Here is a 23,021-nt window from a genome sequence, read left to right as displayed (position 1 = left end):
GATACTACTGAGCGAATGAACTGAACTGAACTGATGGTCCTGTTACCATTTTCTTAATTGTTTTGGGTTTGTTTTCTGTTGGTCTTTTCTTTGTCTTGTGTTTCCTGCCTAGAGAAGTTCCTTTGGCATTTGTTGTAAAGATGGTTTGGTGGTGCTGAATTCTCTTAACTTTTGCTTGTCTGGAAAGCTTTTGATTTCTCCATCAAATCTGAATGAGAGTCTTTCTGGGTAGAGTATCTTTGGCTGTAGGTTCTTCCCTTTCATCACTTTAAGTAGATAATGTCATTCTCTTCTGGCTTGTTGAGTTTCTGTTGAGAAATCAGCCGATAACCTGATGGGAGTTCCCTGGTACGTTATTTGTTGTTTTCCCTTGTTGCTTTTTATATTTTATCTTCGTCTTTAATTTTTGTCAGTTTGATTACTATGTATCTTGGGGGGGTTCCTCCTTGCATTTATCCTGCCTGGAACTCTCTGTGCTTCCTGGACTTGATTGACTATTTCCTTTCCCATGTTAGGGAAGTTTTCAGTTATTACCTCTTCAAATATTTTCTCAGGTCCTTTCTCTCTTCTCCTTCTGGGAGATTTCTGGTGTGTTTAATGTTGTCCCAGAGGTCTCTTAGGCTGTCTTCATTTTTTTTCATTCTTTTTTCTATATTCTGTTCTGTAGCAGTAATTTCTACCATTCTTTCTTCCAGGTCATTTATCTGTTCTACTTCTGTTATTCTGCTACTGATTCCTTCCAGTGTATTATTCTGGAGAAGCCAATGGCACCCCACTCCAGTACTCTTGCCTGGAAAATCCCATGGATGGAGGAGCCTGGAAGGCTGCAGTCCGTGGGGTCTCTGAGAGTCGGACACGACTGAGTGACTTGACTTTCACTTTTCACTTTCATGCATTGGAGAAGGAAATGGCAACCTACTCCAGTGTTCTTGCCTGGAGAATCCCAGGGATGGGGGAGCCTGGTGGGCTGCCGTCTGTGGGGTTGCACAGAGTCGGACACGACTGAAGCGACTTAGCAGCAGCAGTGTATTATTCATCTCTGTTTGTTCTTTCGTTCTTTTAAGTCTTTGGTAAACATTTCTTGCATCTTCTCCATTGTTTTCCCAAGATCCTGGATCATCTTCACTATCATTATTGTAAATTCTTTTTCTGGAAGGTTGCCTATCTCCACTTCATTTAGTTGTTTTTCAGAGGTTTTGCCTTGTCCCTTCATCTGGGTCATAACTTTCTGCTTTTTCATCCCGATTAACTTTCTGTAACGAGGTTTTTGTTCTAGTTGTGGGATTGTGGTTCTTCTTGCTTCTTCTCTCTGCCCTCTAAAGGAGGAGGCTAAGAGGCTTGTGTAAGCTTCCTGATTGGAGGGACTGGCAGTGGGAAACCTAGCTTTTGCTCTGGTGGGCAAGGCCTTGCTCAGTAAAACTTTAATCCAATTATCTGTTGATGGGTGGGGTGGCACTCCCTCCCTATTGTTTGGCCTGAGGCAACCCAGCCCTGGGGTCTACAGGTTCTATAGTAGGGTTAAAGGCAACCTCCAAGAGGGCTTATGCCAAAAGGGGCCTTCAGGGACTGCTGCTGCCAGTGCCACTGTCTCTGTGGTGGGCCCCTGCCATCCCTTACCTCCACAGGAGACCCTCCAACACTAGTAGGTAGTTTTGGCTCAGTCTCCTGTGGGGTCACTACTCCTTTCCTCTGGGTCTTGGCATACACAAGATTTCGTTTGTGCACTCCAAGACTGGGGTCTCTGTTACCCAGAGTCCTGTGGAAGTCCTATAATCAAATTCTGCTGACGTTCAAGGTCAGAGTCCGTGGGGATTTCCAGGCCCTGTGTCAGATCCCCAGGCTGGGAAGCCTGATGTGGGGTTCAGAACCTTCACAACAGTGAGAGAACTTCTTTGGTATTATTGTTCTCCAGTTTGTGGGCCACCCACCCAGTGGGTGAGGGGTTTGATTTTATTGTGATGGTGCCCTTCCTACCATCTTGCTAAAGCTTCTTCTCTGTCTTTGGATGTGGGATATCTTTTCCTGGTAGGTTCCAGCATCCTTCTGTTAATGGTTATTCAACAGCTAGTTGCAATTTTGGTGTTGATATTTATGTTATCAGCTATTTAGATGATTTAGAGATTAAATGTGTGAAAATTAATGAAGGGTTGTTGTTATTGTGCAGTTGCTAAGTCATGTCTGAGTCTTTGCAACCCCATGGACTGCAGCATGCCAGACTTCCCTGTCCTTCACTGTCTCTCAGAGTTTGCTCAGACTCACGTCCATTGTGTCAATGATGCCATCCAACTATCTCATCCTGTCACCCCCTCCTCCTGCTCTCATTCTTTCCAGCATCATGGTCTTTTCCAATGAGTTGGCTCTTTGTATCAGGTGGCCAAATACTGGAGCTTCAGTTTCAGTATCAGTCCTTCCAGTGAATACTCAGGGTTGATTTCCTTTAGAACTGACTGGTTTGATCTCCTGGCAGTCCAAGGGTGCAGTCTCCAGCACCACAATTTGAAAGTATCAATTCTTCGGCGCTCAACCTTTTTTATGGTTCAACTCTCACATCAGTACATGACTACTGGAAAAAGCATAGCTTTGCCTATATGGACCGTTGTCAGCAAAGTGATGTCTCTGCTTTTTAACAAGTTGTCTAGATTTGCCATAGCTTTTTTTTCCAAGGAGCAAGCATCTTTTAAGTTCATGGCTGCAGTTTCTATCCACAGTGATTTTGAAGTCCAAGAAAATAAAGTCTGTCACTGTTTCCATTTTTCCCCCATCCGTTTGCCATGAAGTGACGGGACCGCATGCCATGATCTTAGTTTTTTGAATGTTGAGTTTTAAGCCAGCTTTTTCACTCTCTTCTTTCACCCTCATCAAGAGGCTCTTTAGTTCCTCTTTGTTTTCTGCTGTTAAAGTGGTATCATCTGCATATCTGAAGTTGTTGATATTTCTCCTGACAATCTTGATTCCAGCTTCAGATTTATCCAGCCTGGCATTTCATATGATGTACTCTGCATATAAGTTAAATAAGCAGGGTGACAATATACAGCCTTGATGAACTCTTTTCTCAATTTTGAACCAACCCATTGTTCCGTGTCTGGTTCTAATTGTTGCTTCTTGACCTGCATACAGTTTTCTCAGGAGACAGATAATGTGGTCTGGTATTCCCATCTCTTTAAGAATTTTCCAGTTTGTTGTGATCCACAGAGTCTTTAGCATAGTCACTGAAGCAGAAGTAGATGTTTTCCTAGAATTCTCTTGCTTTCTCTACAATCCAATGGATGTTGGCAATTTGACCTCTGGTTCCTCTGTCTTTTCTAAATCCCTTCAGGGCTCACCTAGAGGGGATGTAGTGGCTTGAGGAATGCATTACCTTTTACTTGATATGGCAGGCAACATATTTTTCATTCACAATATGAACAAGGATCCCAACAGGAAGAGATGTACAGTAAACAAAGGATGTTGCATCCATCAAGCCCACATTATAACCTCCCTAACAGTGAGCCTGCAGGGCCACCCAAGATGGGTGGGTCATGGTGGAGAGGTCTGACAGAGCGTGGTCCACTGGAGAAGGGAATGGCAAGCCACTTCAGTATTCTTGCCTTGAGAACCCCATGAACAGTATGAAAAGGCAAAATGATAGGATACCAAAAGAGGAACTCCCCAGGTCAGTAGTTGCCCAATGTGCTACTGGAGATCAGTGGAGAAATAACTCCAGAAAGAATGAAGGCATGGAGCCAAAGCAAAAACAATACCCAGTTGTGGATGTGACTGGTGATAGAAGCAAGATCTGATGCTGTAAAGAGCAATATTGCATAGGAACCTGGAATGTCAGGCCCATGAATCAAGGCAATTTGGAAGTGGTCAAACAGGAGATGGCAAGGGTGAACGTCGACATTCTAGGAATCAGTGAACTAAAATGGACTGGAATGGGTGAATTTAACTCAGATGACCATTATATCTACTACTGTGGGCAAGAATCCCTCAGAAGAAATGGAGTAGCCATCATGGTCAACAAAAGAGTCCAAAATGCAGTACTTGGATGCAATCTCAAAAACGATCGAATGATCTCTGTTCGTCTCCAAGGCAAACCATTCAATATCACAGTTATCCAAGTCTATGTCCCAACCAGTAAAGCTGAAGAAACTGAAGTTGAACGGTTTTATGAAGACCTACAAGACCTTTTAGAACTAACACCCAAAAAAGATATCCTTTCATTATAGGGGACTGGAATGCAAAAGTAGGAAGTCAAGAAACACCTGGAGTAACAGGCAAATTTGGCCTTGGAATGCGGAATGAAGCAGGGCAAAGACTAATAGAGTTTTGCCAAGAAAATGCACTGGTCATAACAAACACCCTCTTCCAACAACACAAGAGAAGAGTCTACACATGGACATCACCAGATGGTCAACACCGAAATCAGATTGATTATATTCTTTGCAGCCAAAGGTGGAGAAGCTCTATACAGTCAACAAAAATAAGACCGGGAGCTGACTGTGGCTCAGATCATGAACTCCTTATTGCCAAATTCAGACTTAAATTGAAGAAAGTAGGGAAAACCGCTAGACCATTCAGGTATGACCTAAATCAAATCCCTTATGATTATACACTGGAAGTGAGTAATAGATTTAAGGGCCTAAATCTGATAGATAGAGTGCCTGATGAACTATGGAATGAGGTTCGTGATGTTGTACAGGAGACAGGGATCAAGACCATCCCCATGGAAAAGAAATGCAAAAAAGCAAAATGGCTGTCTGGGGAGGCCTTACAAATAGCTGTGAAAAGAAGAGAGGCGAAAAGCAAAGGAGAAAAGGAAAGATATAAGCATCTGAATGCAGAGTTCCAAAGAATAGCAAGAAGAGATAAGAAAGCATTTTTTCAGCGATCAATGCAAAGAAATAGAGGAAAACAACAGAATGGGAAAGACTAGAGATCTCTTCAAGAAAATTAGTGATACCAAGGGAACATTTCATGCAAAGATGGGCTCGATAAAGGACAGAAATGGTCTGGACCTAACAGAAGCAGAAGATATTAAGAAGTGGCAAGAATACACAGAAGAATTGTACAAAAAAGATCTTCATGACCCAGATAATCATGATGATGTGATCACTAATCTAGAGCCAGACATCTTGGAATGTGAAGTCAAGTGGGCCTTAGAAAGCATCACTACGAACAAAGCTAGTGGAGGTGATGGAATTCCAGAGGAGCTGTTTCAAATCCTGAAAGATGATGCTGTGAAAGTGCTGCACTCAATATGCCAGCAAGTTTGGAAAACTCAGCAGTGGCCACAGGACTGGAAAAGGTCAGTTTTCATTCCAATTCCAAAGAAAGGCAATGCCAAAGAATGCTCAAACTACCGCACAATTGCACTCATCTCACATGCTAGTAAAGTAATGCTCAAAATTCTCCAAGCCAGACTTCAGCAATACATGAACCGTGAACTCCCTGATGTTCAAGCTAACTTTAGAAAAGGCAGAGGAACCAGAGATCAAATTGCCAACATCTGCTAGATCATCGAAAAAGCAAGAGAGTTCCAGAAAAACATCTATTTCTGCTTTATTGACTATGCCAAAGCCTTTGACTGTGTGGATCACAGTAAGCTGTGGAAAATTCTGAAAGAGATGGGAATACCAGACCACCTAACCTGCCTCTTGAGAAATCTGTATGCAGGTCAGAAAGCAACAGTTAGAACGACATGGAACAACAGACTGGTTCCAAATAGGAAAAGGAGTACGTCAAGGCTGTATATTGTCACTCTGCTTATATGCAGAGTACATCATGAGAAACGCTGGACTGGAAGAAACACAAGCTGGAATCAAGATTGCCGGGAGAAATATCAATAACCTCAGATATGCAGATGACACCACCGTTATGACAGAAAGTGAAGAGGAGCTAAAAAGCCTTTTGATGAAAGTGAAAGAGGAGAGTGAAAAAGTTGGCTTAAAACTCAACATTCAGAAAACGAAGATCATGGCAGCTGGTCCCATCACTTTTTGGGAAATAGATGGGGAGACAGTAGAGACAGTGTCAGACTTTATTTTTTTGGACTCCAAAATCACTGCAGATGATGACTGCAGCCATGAAATTAAAAGACACTTCTTGGAGGAAAAGTTATGACCAACCTAGATAGTATATTCAAAAGCAGAGACATTACTTTGCCGACTAAGGTCCGTCTAGTCAAGGCTATGGTTTTTCCAGTGGTCATGTATGGATGTGAGAGTTGGACTGTGAAGAAGGCTGAGCATTGAAGAATTGATGCGTTTGAACTGTGGTGTTGGAGAAGACTCTTGTGGGTCCCTTGGACTGCAAGGAGATCCAACCAGTCCATTCTGAAGGAGATCAACCCTGGGATTTCTTTGGAAGGAATGATGCTAAAGCTGAAGCTCCAGTACTTTGGCCACCTCATGTGAAAAGTTGACTCATTGGAAAAGACTCTGATGCTGGGAGGGATTGGGGGCAGGAGGCAAAGGGGACGACCGAGGATGACATGGCTGGATGGCATCATGGACTTGATGGACGTGAGTCTGAATGAACTCCAGGAGATGGTGATGGACAGGGAGGCCTGGCGTGCTGCGATTCATGGGGTCCCAAAGAGTCGGACACGACTGAGCGACTGAACTGAAGTGAACTGAACAGTGAGCCCTAAGAGAATTCAGGTTGTAACAGAATGTCCATGGCTTCAGCCATGCCCTAGGGTTCACCCTCAGGAAACTCAGGATGAGAAAGCACAGGATACTGGCACCAGAGAGCTGAGGTGCATTATCAGTGAGCCCAGACTCTTGCATCTTCCTGTACATAGAAAAGTGCTAAGTTCTTTAACTTGAGATATCTGCTTTTCTTTAATTAATAGTAATCTTTTGATATCCTGACTACCTGGGTCTTTACTGCAAAAACTAATATAGATCCTGGCTCCTCCCCTCCCCTCCTCTTCAGAGAAGTTCCTCAGAGTGACCTGAGAGTAGTATCTCCCAGGCTTGAAATCCTCAGAATATCTGCTGAGTAAAACATGCTGTGCTTAGTTGCTCAATTGTGTCCAACTGTTTGTGACCATAGACCATAATAGACCATGGACAATAGCCCGCCAGGTTCCTCTGTTCATTGGTATTTTCCAGGCAAGAATACTCGAGTGGGTTGTCATGCCCTCCTCTAGGGCATCTTCCCAACCCAGGGATCGAACCCACGTCTCCCACACTGCAGGCAGATTCTTTACCCTCTGAGCCACCAGGGAAGCCAGAATGAAGCGTTAACTCTTAACTTTTAGGTTGTGCTTTTTTTCCCCCCCTCCCAGCCTACAGATGGTATAGTCTCTCACTGGGAGAAGGCCAACTCTGTGATCAGAATGTTGCTGTCTACCAAAACTTCCCATTTTCAGCATATCTCCCTCCTTTGCTATCACATGAAGCCTCAGTGGTTCAGCCTTTTCAGAGAAGAACCCTCCAGTTGTTACCTGGGTGGGAAAGGGATTTACAGTCTAACTGCTCCCTGAACTGCTTTGTAACCAGTCCTCTTGTGTTCAACCCCATTTACACCCTCACCTTCAGTGGTACCTGGCAATTCCAATTCTTGAGCTTCTCTGCTACACCTTAGCCTCAAGTCAGTTTGTTTCCTGGCTTCCCTACTCCAGGACTTTGTTTTCTCCATTTTGCTTAAGCCATTTCCATTTATCTATTCTCTCCAGCTTCCAAATGTTGTTGACATCAGTTGTTTGCTATTGTCCCTTCTTCAGATCTGTTTGTTCATGGGAGTTTATTCCCTTCTCATCCTTTTAACTGTCATTTCAGTGGGGCTGGCAGAGGGAGAAGAGGTAAATGTGTCTTGTGAGTGCATGGAATTCATTCTACCCTATTTACCCTGAAGGGTCTTTTTAATGTTTCAATTATGTGTGTTCTGCCTCTCCTTAAATAGGGAGCTCTTTTCACTGCTTAGCACTGTATTCTGCTTGGACTGGGGGTAAAGTGAGGCAGAGGGTAACAACAAGGGAATAGAAGATATGCACATTCTCAAAACATTTGACTCTCTAAGGGTAGGGTAAGAGCCATTTATCCAACGTGTGATTTCTGTCAACTACTTTTCAAGGTGGCACTAGTGGTAAAGACCCGGCCTGCCAATGCAAGAGAAGTTAGAGATGTGGGTTCTATCCCTGGGTCGAAGATCCCCTGCAGGAGGGTACTGGCAACCCAGTCCTGTATTCCTGCCTGGAGAATCTCATGGGCATAGCAGCTTGACAGGCTACAGTCCACAGGGTTGCACAGAGCTGGACAAAACTAAAGCGACTTAGCACATCACACTCTTCTTTTAAAAGTCCTGCCACCTCTCCTGTTTTATGTATTTTGGCTAAGGGGGCTGGAGGGCTAGGTGTGGTGCTCAGGAAGGTCCAAGGATGGAAAAATCTGATTCATAAACCGTACGAAGTCAGTGCTAAGCAGGGGCAGTAGAGATTACCGAATTCAATTTCCTAATTTTTTAAGTAAATTTATTCATTTTAATTGGAGGCTAATTACAATATTGTAGTGGTTTTGCCATACACTGCCATGAATCAGCCACGGGTATACATGCATTCCCCATCCTAACCCCCCTCCCACCTTCCTCCCCATCCCATCTCTCTGGGTCATCCCAGTGCATCAGCCCCGAGCACCCTAATTTCCTTATTTTTAAAAAGGAAACTGAAGTCCAGAGAGCTGTAGTTTATTTGGATCAACTGTGGTCTCTTGAGAAATACTCTCAAGCGATCGCTTGAAAATGCCACGTTATTAGCAGTCTTTGGCCCTTTGGGTCTAAAGGTTCTCTCGGTCCCAAAGCAGCATGCCCCTTGCTGCTTCTTTGATCAAAGGTCGTTTCGGAGGTCATTGCTCTCATCACCCTGTTTGTGTTTTTTTTTCCCCTAGTACTAGTTAATTTTTAAAATTATGTAATTATTTTATTATTTATCTCATTTTCCCCACTGGAATGTAGGCCTTGTGAGAGAAGGGATATTTGCTGTCTCGTCCGACGACTAATTTTCAAGGTAAACCAGGATTCTAAACTAATAAGTCTGGCTCCAAAATCTGCGCTTTCGACCACTACATTATGTTGTTATTTGGTGAAGAAAGCAGAGGGTGGGCTTCTGTGTATTCAGGCAAACGAGCGGACAAAAAGAGATAACCCACTAACACAAGCGAGCTGAAGGAAAACATCCGGATCCAGGCGCTCAGCCTCCCCTCATGACCTTTCTCTCCGGAAGCGCTTGCGGCCCTCTAGCGCGAGTACGCACGCGCGGCGCCGGGGTCGCTTGGGGTCGCGCGCGAAGCCGAGACGCGAGGGAAGGTTCCGCCTCCAGGATAGAAAGGCGCCTGCGCCGTCGGGGCTCTGGTCGGGATACGCATTCTCGCTTCCTCCCTCCCTCGCCTGCGCGCGCGGGTGGGCGTGGGAGGAGGCGGGGAACACAGAAGGAGAGCGAGGGGGCGGGTGTCGCGGGAGGGAAGGAGCGAACCGGAGAGTGTCGTCCTGAGAGGAGTGAAGGCGGCAAAATGGCGGACCGCTTCTCCCGCTTCAACGAGGACCGAGACTTTCAGGTAAACACGGGCGTCGCCGAGGTCCGGGGAAGGCGCTGGCCGAACCAGAACCTCCTCATCCCCCACTCCCAGTTTTCTTTCGCTCGGGGCTCTGCTGTGGCTTCCGAACGTGGTCCCTTTTCTCCCGCCTCCGATTCCTCTAGGGGCCTCCGGGTTTGAGGCGAGGCCGCATATTCTCTCACTCTGTATCTTACGGACCGCTGGGTTTGCGGCCTCGTCCTGTTTGGTCTGCGGGTTTGGGAGCCCCAGCCTGGCCGCTGGGTGGGGTGGCTGTGCTGCCCTCGGGTGTGCCCAGCGTGTGCGGGCGCTGGGCTGGCTCCCAGGGGAAAGCGGGGGGTGGGGTGGGGTGGGAGGTTTTGGTTCGAGTGTTGCTGAGACTGGGGCTCCTAAACCCCTGGATTTTGCTCGCACGTCTCTTCATGGGATCCTTCTCCCTCTTTGCTCACTGTAACAAATCGCTTTCATTGTCTATTTTTCCATTTCCTCACCCGGAAAAGGGGGGCTTTAGTTATCAGACGCCTCCATGATAGTCAAACATTGAGATTTCCCTGAGCGTAGATGTTGCTGTTGTCATTACGTCGTTAAATGGGCTTGGAAGACAGTAAGTTACAGGAGGATGGTCGATGTAAGCTTAGCCCCAAATGCTACCTTGAGAGATTTGTAAAAAGCATCACGATAATGGACTTTACAAGCAGGTGGTGACTGCTACCAACAGCTTGATTTTTCTTTCTTCAGTTGCAAACGTTGGAAAAATGTCCTTGCCGTGGCTAGCATGACTGAGGAAAAAATTAAGGCCAAATTAGAACAACACGTCTTTCGGCTGTTTCGAGTACCTTCCTGTTGAGCATTGTTACCGCAGAGATCTCAGCGACTAAAAGGGATTTAGTAGAGATGGGCTATTTCTAGGGTAAATGACGTCCTTAGTCTCAAAGAAACCCCTGCATTACTACCGCAGACCCTGGCAACAGCAGTTTGGTTCAAGGGATGAACGTCCGAACTCAAGTTATTATCCCGCTGCAGCTCTTTCTCAAAGTTACATGGGAATACTCTAGATAGGTTTAGGAAGGTAGTTGAAGGGTTTGAATTCTGCCGGATGTTTGGGTTGGTAACTAAACAGGTAAAGCAGTGAAGGCAACAGTGTAACAATCTAGTACCTAGACCTCTGAAGAGAAGTTTCGCAACAGTAGAAGATCCTAAGGCTGTTGAAAAGCCTTGTGATCGTGCGCCTGCTGAATAGCTGCAGCACAGTACAGGATCTCAAGGTGTTTAAAGATGGAATGCAGGTCCTGGGGATTTTAAAGCAGTTCTTATTAGCTTTTTTTTTTTTTCTTTTTTCTTACTAGCTATTTGATCCTTGGGAAAGGTGAGATTTTTTGTTTTTTTAGGGAGCACCATAAAATAAGAGTAGGCTGCAAGATGTGGGGGTTTTATTGGTAGTTTTTAAGGAGACATGTTAATAATTAAAATCTTCTAGTGCTTTTCAGAGAGAATTTGAAGGTCACCTAAAATTGAAAATAGATAATACGGACAAATAAGTATTGTGGGAAAATGTTAACCACAGGATTTCAGCAGTGTTGAACAGGCAGGATTTTCAGGACCTTAAAAGATTTGAAAACTGGAGAACAGAAAATGAATGCAGTCACCTGAATAAATTGAGGAAAGCTGCTCCTTTTTCAAGTTAAATGACTTTCTCTTCTCATGCTTTAGTTGTGTATATACGATATGCTTTTGGTTGCTTGGTAGGCCTTTGAAGATATTACATATGTTTTACCTACTGCTTCTATATTGGTATAGCCAATTTCTGTTGTATTGTGTCAGCCAGGTAAATGTTGGTTTTTAAGATTCAGATGTCCCAGCATTATGGGTAAATAGGATATTAGTAATGAAAACCTATTAGACAATTACAGGATGTTAGAACTTCTGTAAATTATTGTGCTAACATTTTTTTAAATCATTTTAAAATATTTTAAGTACTATTTTTTCTGAGTGTTTCAATAAAGGGGAAAATGTAGTTGAATTTTCATTAATGATGTCATTTGATTTAAAGTTATTGGAGAGAAAATGCCCTAGGAACCTCCTGCATATAGCGTATCTGAAACATTGTTCAAGGTCAGGTTATTCAAAAATTAACTTGGCCTTTTAAGGCTGTAAGTGATAAATGAGATGAAGCTACTGAGTGCACTTGAAAACAAATCCAAAGTAGGTTTCCAGATACAGTACATAGATCCTGTTTCTTTAAACAGATCTCTAGCAGTGGAAATTTTTCTGTGCACCTTCTCTGGTAAGTTCTAGATGACTATCATTTTCTCGCCTTTAATTTGGCAAGGGAATTTAGAATTGTAGAATTTCACTCTTTACCAATTTACCATTAGGTGCAAATTTTGGGGAGTTTAAGGATTGTCTCTTGAATTTAGTATGAGTCAGAGGAGGCTTCACTATTAGATTTTGTGAACACTTAAAAGTTTCAAAGGTGTTTTATATAATATAGAGAGGAGCCTAATTGGCATATTACTTGAAGCACTTATGAATATAAAGAGTAATCATTAATATCAGGGAAATGTTTGAAAACATTTGATAACTTCATTTTAGTAATAAACAGGTACTGTTCTGTGGACTTTACATGTGTTGTCTCCTAATCTTCCAATAACTCTATGAGGTGGGTAGTGTTACTCTTACTTTCAAATGAGGAAGCTCAGGTACAGATAGTTAAATAACTTGACCAAGTATCCGCAGCTGGTAATGGCAGAACCAGGATTTAGACTCCTGCTTTTTGACTTTTGAACCTGTACTCATGACCAACAACTTTACTGGCAATTGTATATTTTATATAACTGTAACTGAGTCATCAAATATGGAGGATAAACTTATAGGTCACAAAGAATAAATGAGCTTTCAGAGAGGTGATACAATTACAGTTTCTACTCTGTTGCATTTTGTCCATATCTGTTTCTTGTTGGTCTCCCAAGGGTTTCTAGGAAGGCTTCTGACAGTGATGTTACCCTTTGTCATAGAGGATATATTGTTAACTCTTGTCTTAGTTCTGACATTATTTAAAAATACCCCCTTTAAGTGGTGTTTTATCTTTGGAAATCTTTGTGGTTTGGGCTGATGTATTTATTTTTTAAATGCTTTAAGAGTTTTAACTACTTCTTTAAGAATCTGACCTCAATTTCTGAATGAGACATGACTTCTGCCTACATTTACCAGATTAAGGCATATTTGTTCACAGATTGAAATGTTACAGAAACTAGTGGAAAATAGCATGGTATAATTTACAAATGTGGATATATTTTCAACACTTTGAATTCCAAGTTCACTAAAGAAAGTATTTTTTGCACTGTGATGTACAGCAATGAGGTATATTTACACACTGCTTAGCATTTAGTGGTTGCGCAGCTATTAATGATGATGCAGCTGAATGTTAGTGAGGAAATGTTCTTCAGCTTGTGTGCTTGCAGAGGACTGGTGATTTCAAGTAGTTTCTCATTTCCTCTCGTTCTGAATGCATTCTGCTTGAGATTTCTAATGAAAAGGAGCTACAGTAATAGATCAGTAAGTGATAAAGTAATGAAAAAAAACAACTATCTTAAAGGTCACAATAAAAGTGTAGAAATTACCCAAGAACTTTCTGTAACTTTCTGTATATAGTAATCATAGTGGTATACAGCAATAAGCTGTGTTACTTTTATGTAGTATGTTTTTTGTGCTTCATATGTGACACCAGGATGTGACTTTCAGATAATTCTTAATTGGGACCATTGTCAGGAGGTTTACAGTTTTAAAATATTTAGGTCATAGAAGTGTATTTTCTATGTGGGACTGTGTAACACAGTTGGCGTTCTAATGCAGACATGCCAAAGATCACACATTGGCAAATGTTCTAACCTCTGTTTCCTATCCTCTGGCTTGTGAAAATCATTGTCAGGTTTGCTTAGGATGTTGAAACTTACGCAAAATCATTACTGTTTCGATTCCCATACACATGATGATAGGTGGAAAGGCCTGGAATCAAAGCTGTACAAACTTCAATATACTCACCATGCATTGGTACAGTTATTAGCAAATGCACAATTACTGGTTAGTGTATTCTCAAGGGATTAAGAGTGACCAAAGTAAGGTCAACATAAAGGAAGTCTCCCTGGTTGTGATTTCAAGGGTACAGGGTATATATTTAAGGCAAAAGGCATTTAAAAACATGAGACATATTAAGAAATAACATCAGAGAGAAAGACGTTTATTACAACCTTCCTCGAAGGGAGGATGGGGTTGGCAAGAACTGTGACCATAGGGCTTCATCTGATGGCAGCCTTACTTATTTCATTTTAAAGTAGGTATGGAAGACCAAGAAGAAAGATATCTAGGTAAATATGTCATTAGGCTGAGTGGCAGTAAAGTTATGGAAAAATAAGTGTTCTGTTGTAGTCCTTCCTTTTATTCTGTATGTGTCACAAAATTCTCATTAAAGTACTGGGAGAGATATTTTTATCACATTTTCTCAGGTCTATTTATAAGTTAACTAACCAGAACTAACATTTGTGACTTAAAAAAATTTTTAAAGCATATATAACTGGCTACCTCGATTGTGCTGCTTCGTCGCTGGGATAATTTCCATATTAATTCAGTCTATTTAGATAACATGATAAAATGAATAAAGGACGGTTTTTTTTCTTGATGTGGTCAAGATTACCATTTTCGGAAAAAAAAAAGTTCATGAAATCTTGAACCCTTCCATGTAGAGGTTTCATATTTGCTCTTGTGACTTAATAAGTTTCTGATATTTTATTAGTGAAAGTGAATTCCAGCTTGAGGTAGACATCCAGTCCTTGAATTCTGTTAAAATTCCTTCCTTGAAACTGCTTGATATTTTTATGTCTGGCATTCTCTTTTCATATTAGCATTGCCATTTAGTATTAAGTGAAAGCTGACTCATGGCAGTTACTAAAGGCATTATAAATGACCACCACAAATACTGAAAGAAGGCATTGATTTGATATTGCAGTGAATACCAGAAGATGTTGTAATGATTTTCCAGTTATAAAAAGTGAATTGTCCATTTAACTGTGGAAGTCTAACCAAATGTGCTTAATACATGTTGTATTAATCAGTGCAAAAAATTAAATATGCCCAAGCTGAATATACTGTATTGTTATGCCTATACAAAATGATTTCTTTGAGATTTAACATACACTTAGTATTTTATATCTAATTTAGAAATGTTTGAGAAAAAAAGTATAGCTAAAGTTACTTTGGCATTGTACACAGGTTAATAGCACATAATGTTTTAGTATGTGCTGTAGTGAGTAAGAAATTAACATTCGGGCTCCAAACAGAGTTTCCTGTTATTTGCCTGAATTCTTTTTTTTACCAACAATGTTAGAGTAAGGTAAATCTTGTATTTTGTGTCACTCAAGTGACCAGAAATTTACCTTTGTAATATTACATTTACTCTTGTCTCATGAGTTTCCAATTATTTTTGTGATCCTTGCTAAAGCAATTATGTTGATTTCAAGGGGGGATTTCAGTTTATGTCTCTGTTTGTTAGAACTGGAATACAAAATAGCTCTCCAGGTTTAAAGTTGTTATAGAGAAAAGTGATTGATCGTGTTCTGTATCTGACATTTTAAATAATGATTGTTGGAAAAGGCAGTATTCCTATCTCATGGTTCATTCGATATTATTTTTCCAGAGTTGATGAGAGAGAGAGAGAGAGGCTTAATTTTTTTTTATAGGCAGTACTGCTAAAATCAGTAAATTAATTTGATACTTTAGGTCTTGACTATAGAAACTAAAGCTGATGCTTTAGTGTCAATAACTTATCTTGTTCCTATGAGTAAAATTATGGAGTATAAAAGGGACAAAAGTAGTTGAAAATCTAATTAATACTACTTTAGGGATTCATCTGCACAAGAGATACAAAAAGGTATATTTACTTCAGAAATATCTTTTAGAGTATGTTAATTTTTTGAAAAGTTGTTAAAACAGTATTTGAAGTGTTTGTTTTAAGAATTGTATGTATGATTATGTCTTTGAGGGAGTTGATTAAGAAGTGGTGTTTAAAAAAAAAAAAGTGGTGTTTTTTAGGGAGCTATTGTTATATCTGGGGAGATACCAAAAGTAAAAACAGTACGTATTATAAACAAGACTAATATGATTATCAGATAAATAGTATTACAGTAAATAAATGCAAAACCCTAAGGGAGAAAGAGGAGAAGGCAATGGCACCCCACTCCAGTACTCTTGCCTGGAAAATCCCATGGATGGAGGAGCCTGGAAGGCTGCAGTCCATGGGGTCGCCGAGGGTCGGGCACGACTGAGCGACTTCACTTGCAGTTTTCACTTTCATGCATTGGAGAAGGAAATGGCAACCCACTCCAGTGTTCTTGCCTGGAGGATCCCAGGGACGGGGGAGCCTGGTGGGCTGCCGTCTATGGGGTCGCACAGAGTCGGACACGACTGAAGCGACTTAGCAGCAGCAGCAGCAGCAGAAGGGAGGAAGAGAACCCTTAAAGTGGGATGATTAAGTGTGCCTTTCTGAAACATTTAAACTGGGTCTTGAAAGATGGGTTTGCATCCTTGCAAAGGAGAAGATAGGGAGGCATTCAGCTGGAGAAAATAGCCAGGGTAAAAGTGTAGAGGTCAAACTAGCAGAGTTGGTTGTGTGTTGTGTTTTTTTTTTTTTTAAGGACAATGAATAAACCATTGGGAACGGGAAAAAGAAAAGCTAGGGCTACAAAAGTTTTATTTCAATGCTGTAAGCAGGTGTGTACTGGTTATTTAAAGTGTTAAGCAGGGGAATAGACGTAGGAAGACTGATTTAGGTAGAGTTCTGTTAGATGTGCTACACATACTGTTAAAGCTGTGATGACGGGTCTCCATTAACCGGAATTAATGTGAATGGGGGCAAGGGAGTAGAGTAGAAGGTGTATACAAGGGAATGATTATAATAGTGGACTATGTGATTTTAAGCTTGGCTGAGAGACAAGTGAGGACTCGAGGGTTAAGGGTAGAGAACGTTGAATCAGTGGGTCGTAGGTTCTGATGAGGCTGAAGGATTCTTGGAGTGGAGGTGCTAGAGGAATTGAGTTGGAAAGACAGAAGGTTGTGGCGAGAGAGCACAGTGTTTGAAATAGAGATAATGGAGGAATTGAAGTCGTAATGACCATAAGAGTGAAATGGCTACGGTAGAATGGACATCAGGATCATTTTAGGAAAGGAAGTTAGGAAACTGAGGCACCAGGATGTTGTAAAATCGTCTGACCTGGATATTAGAATGGTAATATTGTGTAGTTGCATACTGTCATGACACTTTAATAACTGCCCTTGTATACAGTCTTGTCTAATTCTCCCAGTAACTCAGCAAGGTGAATAGAGTAGGTAGTAAGTCTATTAGAGATGAGGAAACTTGTCTAGTACAGGCCTGAGTTTTGAACTTAAATCTTCTGATTTCTTTTGTAGCATTCTTGCTGCTGTGACTTATAGATTGGCCCCTTTGAGGTGATGAATGTTGGTATTGTCTACATTATGCAAAGTATTGTTTCTCTTTAATACTTGGCAGCATTTTTTACCAGTTAACTAACTGGTCGGAAGTAGTTGGTATGCTTATTGTTAATTTTTTCCCCCCAGGAGTATCTCACCTTTATAAGCTTAATTGGTCATTTATGACTTCTTGCCTGCCTTTTTGCTGTTCATAGGTCTACCAGAAATTCCATTCCATTTCCCAGTCATTTATTGAGTTCCTGTTTGTTGGCATGGCATCATAAAATATAAAAAAGGATAAGAAAAGGTTTTTAAAAATCAGTCTATTTTTTTTCATTTATTCCAGTAGAAGAGTAGATGGTAGAGAAGCGTGGTACTTCTACTGGATACTGTCAAAATAAGGTGTCAAAATGTATCCATGACCATTATAGCATCAGAAGTTGACTGCTGTGGAATCTAGTGATGAAACTGTCAGCTACTGTTTGTTGAATAGTATTAAATGACAGGCTTTGTGCCAAGGCATTTGGGAGATATTTATCTAAGTAACCATCCAAGCGAGGTGGTAGTATCTTTCCCTTTACAGAAGAGAAAGCAGAAATTGAGGCCACACAGTAAACTCAGATTTGAACCTTGTTCTCTCCTAAAATACGACTTTTCCTGTCATTCCTGATTGTTTCAAGAATAAAATCCAAATGCACTAACTTGGCTTTTGAGACTGTTAAGCATCTGGTGCCATTGTAACAGATGTGTTTCTTTTCTTGCCCTGTCATTGTCTTGCCATCCTATAGTTTCTGTTTTTATCTGGACCTGCTAGGCTTTTTCTTGTTTTTGTTTTTGCATATACTCCTACCTCTCTGGAATTCTTACCACTCATTCTTCAAGACTCAATTAGTTGTGTCTGTGACATCTTCCCTAGGCAGTTAGTTGCTTATTTTCTTTGGTCATATTTCAGTAACAGCACTTTTATTAATAATAGTAGCAGCTAACAGTACAGAGTGCTCTCTGTTGGGCACTATGTTATGCTTATTATCTCTTACAATCTCCCAGTTAGGTAGGTTCTATTTTTATCTCTATTTTACAGATGAAAAACTTACCCACTTCACACAGCTAGTGAGTCAAAGAGATAGCTTTCAAGTAGTTTGAACTAGTCTCAGCCTTTAACCACTGTGTTGTTTTTATCTCTCCTACTGTATATGATACTTATTATTTTATTATAATGCTTATAATTTATCTCATCTCCCTGGATGTAGAACTCCTTGAATGCAGATTCTTTCTTACTCATTTTTCTAGAATTGGTTCAGGGTCTGGCACCTACAAGTTGCTCAGATATTTGAATTAATGGTTAAGTAGAGGCACATACGGAGAAGGCAGTGGCACCCCCCTCCAGTACTCTTTTGCCTGGAAAATCCCATGGACGGAGGAGCCTGGTGGGCTGCAGTCCATGGGGTCACTAAGAGTCCGGCATGACTGAGCAACTTCACTCTGACTTTTCACTTTCATGCGTTGGAGAAATAAATGGCAACCCACACCAGTGTCCTTGCCTGGAGAATCCCGGGGACAGGGGAGCCTGGTGGGTTGTTGTCTATGGGGTCGCACAGAGTCGGACACGACTGAAGCGACTTAGCAGCAGAGGCACATGTGTAGGAAAGAACATAGAGTCTGAGGATTATGTCCAACTTGGGGGATCAACTTCCTGCTGTGCTGTGGATTATCTAACAGTTGAACTGTTAGTTCTGTGATATCCTATAAAGCCAATTGAAGGATATTTCAGGAATGGAGGTTTGTAATCTCACTTTATTTTATATTGTATATAGTAATTATAGCAATCTTAGTTGTGAGTTTTCTTTTGTGTGTCATATTGTATATACACATTGTTTTTCTGTGGACTAGTGCAGAATTTTTGTCACGTGTCTAGTCATTTATCGTACCAGCGAGTGGTGAAAGAAATAATAAGCATTGATGTGGATCCCACAGGACTTCTTAACTACTGTCTCCATATCTTTTTGAACGCCTCAGAAATTGTTTCCTGATTTTGCCTGCATTTCTGAAAAAGGTCTGTTTCTCCTGTGGGGTTTTTAAAAGATACTAATTTTTCAGTGTAGTGAGTTTTTGGAAACCAGTCCTTTCTTGATCTAGTCCAATTATCCAGAAAATTTGATATGTCAAACAGATGTACATGTATTTTTAGACTAGGGTGTGATATGCTCATACCCTTGACTCAGTGTAGTGTGTTTTCAGATTCTTAGATACTTACTGAGATTGCTTAGCAAATTATCTCTCCTACCAAATTACATAGAGTTAAATTTAGTAAGTGGATTTATTTTTCTGGGTTACTGACTGGCCTCAACAATGTCTTGAAATGATAATTTATTACTTTTTTTAAACTCTTTAAATCTCAAAACCTGTGCGGTAATACAGTAGTGTCATCATCTGGATTTGATAGCTGGGAAACAGGCCTAAGCCCAGTGAGTGGTTTGGTAATCTGCCTAAGGTTATAGATGGCTCAGCGGGTAAAGAATCTGCCTGCAGTGCAGGAGACAGAAGAGACACGAGTTCAATCCCTGGATTGGGAAGATCCCCTGGAGGAGGAAAATGGCAACTCTCTCCAGTATTCTTGCCTGAAAAAGCCCATGAATAGAGGAACCTGGCGGGCTACAGCCCAGGGTCCCAACTGAGTGAGTAAGCGCGCACGTGCGCGCACACACACACACGCACACACACACCCATAATTGGACACAACTGAGTGAGTAAACACACATACACACCCATAATTGGACACAACTGAGTGAGTAAGCACACACACACACACCCCTAGCAGACACACACAGCCCCACTCCCACCTCCACCCCCAGCAGACTGATTTGATTTCTGGTGTCTGACTTCAGACATCTTTGGCTTTATAGTAATGTACTGAAAGTCATTGGAAATCAGACTGTATGATGATGAAAACAATAGTGAAGAACTTGGGTTTTTGAGGAATTGACCACAGTGGTGTTTCTAAGTTTAAATATATTTTTATTATACTAATAAAATGGTATCAGTAATCCCCCAGGATGTTCATTTCTTTATTTTTATGGCCAAGCCATGAAGCTTGTGGGATCTTAGTTCCCCGACCAGTGATTGAACCTGGGCCCTCAGCAGTGAAAGCTCAGAGTCCTGACCACTGGACCACTAAGGGATTCCCCAAATATCCATTACTTTTTGGATATGTTTTTCATCCTGAGATGTTTTCTTTCTGATTTGAGACCATACTAGAATTAGTTTACTTGGCGGGGGTAAGGGAGAGGGAGACAGATGAATTCTCATTATTTGTTGTCAGAGGAGAACGGGTTTTGTTCATAGGTGAAATATGAAGCTGTTCTGTATGGCTCTATACACTAAACCATTTTTAATCCATGGTAGGTGAAATCAGCATCATTATATGTTTTGAATTTAGAAAGTCCAAATTATAAACAAATATATTATTTGAGTTGTGATGTAAGGCTACAATTAATATATCCACTTTGTGACTTTAGACTGTCTCTAAGGGGACGATGGTAAATACAGTAGAAAAAATAAATTTTGATTGCAGAGATTTGGAGCCGAGACAGGAACATCTATAACAGGCAGCTTAATAGCTAGAGCCAGGTGCTAAGATGGGTTTGCATGAGTGGTACAATAAAGCTGACAAAGATTAAACTTTAAACTTGTCTCATACCTAGTCTAGATAGGAAAGCCAGACGGGATTTAAATTTTCAGTCTGTATAATCCTCCTGTTAATAATGGATTTGATTCAAATTGGAAACTTTGGATCTGCCGACTTTTACTATGAGTAATACTTTTCATCAAAAATTTTTTTTTAGAAATGGTATGAAATTTTAATAACTATAAGAAGATGGAAGAGGCTCACCTCTTCGGGGTCTTAAATATCTTGTTTTGCTATTTGAAATTATGGGTTGTTGGTTGTGATCCTTAAAGAATGGCCCCAAATTTTTCTTTCTCATTTTCCGTATTAATTACCATATAGTTGATTACTGGAAAAGCTGTGGGATCGTGTAGATTCCAAAATCAGCACTGGTTAGCAAATAACAAGATTCATTTATATGGATCAATTTAGGGCAACCTTAGTCTCTATTTATATTGAAATGATCACTGCAGCTAAATTTGTAATTGAAAATTGCCACATTTGTCCTGTGCTTGGAAGCAGAATCCTTGACCTGTAAGGAACTAAAGCTACTGTGTACTTCAGTAATAGGCAGGTCAGTCAGGTTCTATTGATTTGTAGTTAAGACCTACCGCAAGTTGATCCTTTTTTGAGAGAAGAGGCAGTTAAAAGAAAGTCAGCCGGCTGTATGTATACGTGGGTGTGCATTTAAAAATCTTTGACACATTGTGTGTGTGTTTGATCTTTTTGAACTTATATTTCTGATCAGCATAAATGAAAAGCTATATTTCACTCTAAAAGCAGGTAATATTTAGAAAGGAAGAATTGATTTGGACAATGAAATAGCTGTTCAGAATAGTGATCATTAAAATCAAATTTTAAGAATGGCTTAATAATCACAGGATCTGTGAATTTTCACCAGGATGACTGTTTAGTTTATACCTCTTGTCCAGGGGTAATTAGGTTTTCCACACCCTCTTCCTCTCTATGCCCTGGTTTGTATGATACAGTCATCCTACCACTAATGGGATTTCAGAGATCTAAATGTGGTTTTGAAAGCAGGGTAAAGCAGAAAAAGTTACTTCTCTTCAAATCCCTGTTGAGGCCAGCAGATAATCAGATGCCTTGCTGATTATTTTTGGAAAGAACAATCTTATTAAATTCATCAGAATGAGTTGAAAAAAATTTTTGTGGGGGAGAAAGGCAAGAAATATCATCATCATCATCACCGCTGCTGCTTCTATAGTTTGTGCCCTGGGAGTTTGAAATCACTCTTTATATTCCATCCTCCATTTTGCTTTTTTAGTACAACATTCAGAAGGGACAGAAGGATTCAGAGTGAAAAGTTAAATCACTTCCTCTCAAAGACAACCACTGTTTAATTATATGGGGATTCTTTCGGAGTTACTTAATATATACAAGCAGTCTCCATTCTACTTTTCCAAAAGTACAGTTTTTAGCTCTTTGATTTTTTTCTCATAATATGCTTTCAATAATAATGATAACTAAAAGGTTTTTACTTTTTGTTTTTATTTTTAACTAATTTTAGACTTACAGAATAGTCCCCAAAATAGTGTAGAGGGTTTTGGTATGCTACTCACTCATGTTCTTCTGCTATAATATTTGTATAATAACCATAACATAATTATCAAGACTAAGGAATTATCATTGGTAAGAGAATATTAACTAAATCACAGACCTTATTTGAATTTTACCAGTTTTTCCACTGATGTCCTTTTTCTGTTCCAGTATCCCATCCAGGTTTCCACATTGTTTACATTTAGCGTTTCTTGATTGTCTTCTCTCATTTGTAATACATCCTCAGTCTTTCCATGTATTTTATAACTAAATTTTAAAAAATTTATTGGAGTATAGTTGATTTACAGTGTTGTTGGTTTCAAATGTACAGCACAGTGAGCTGCTTATGTATCTATATCTCTCTCTCCACTGTTTGTTTTTTTTTAAGATTCTTTTCCCATATAGGCCATTACAAAGTATTGAATAGAGTTCCCTATGCTGTACATCCATCCATCTATACAGCAGGTTATTAGTTATCTGTTTTACATATCGCTAACTAAGTTTTGACTATTCCTGCTTTCTATACAGAATATTATTTCAGAATTATGGCGGCAAGGTTATTGTTTTTTTTGATCTTTGGGTTTTGTATAGTAGAATACAGTGGCAGGAGTATGGGACTAAGAATCAGAAGCCTTTGTGAATTTGTGACAATCTCTGTATCAGTTTATGTATCAGTTCTCTTGTTTGTAAAATAGAGATGATTTTTAAAAAAAAAATCCCCTAAATTCAGCTGGTTCCCAGATCCTGTATTGAGTATATCATGAGCTTATTAGGGTAAGGTTTCTAAA

The 23,021-nt window shown here is 40.5% G+C and overlaps 1 protein-coding gene across 4 annotated transcripts in view; it reads left to right on the top strand.

The window, feature by feature from the left end:
• GPATCH8 (G-patch domain containing 8) overlaps positions 9,293 to 23,021 on the top strand; it is a 92,894-nt gene continuing 79,165 nt past the window's right edge. For 2 of the 4 annotated variants that reach the window (XM_005693931.3, XM_005693932.3), the window contains exon 1: positions 9,293 to 9,536. In XM_005693931.3, coding sequence (XP_005693988.2) covers positions 9,492 to 9,536 — 45 coding nt within the window. In that variant the 5' untranslated portion in view covers positions 9,293 to 9,491. The remainder of the gene's footprint in view (positions 9,537 to 23,021) is intronic. The other 2 variants (XM_018065244.1, XM_018065242.1) reach the window with 1 other exon arrangement.

The sequence above is a fragment of the Capra hircus genome, chromosome 19, assembly GCF_001704415.2.
Source record: "Capra hircus breed San Clemente chromosome 19, ASM170441v1, whole genome shotgun sequence".
Classification (NCBI taxonomy): domain Eukaryota; kingdom Metazoa; phylum Chordata; class Mammalia; order Artiodactyla; family Bovidae; genus Capra; species Capra hircus.
Note: the sequence above shows the minus strand (reverse complement) of the source record. Positions and strands in the feature narration are given on the sequence as shown.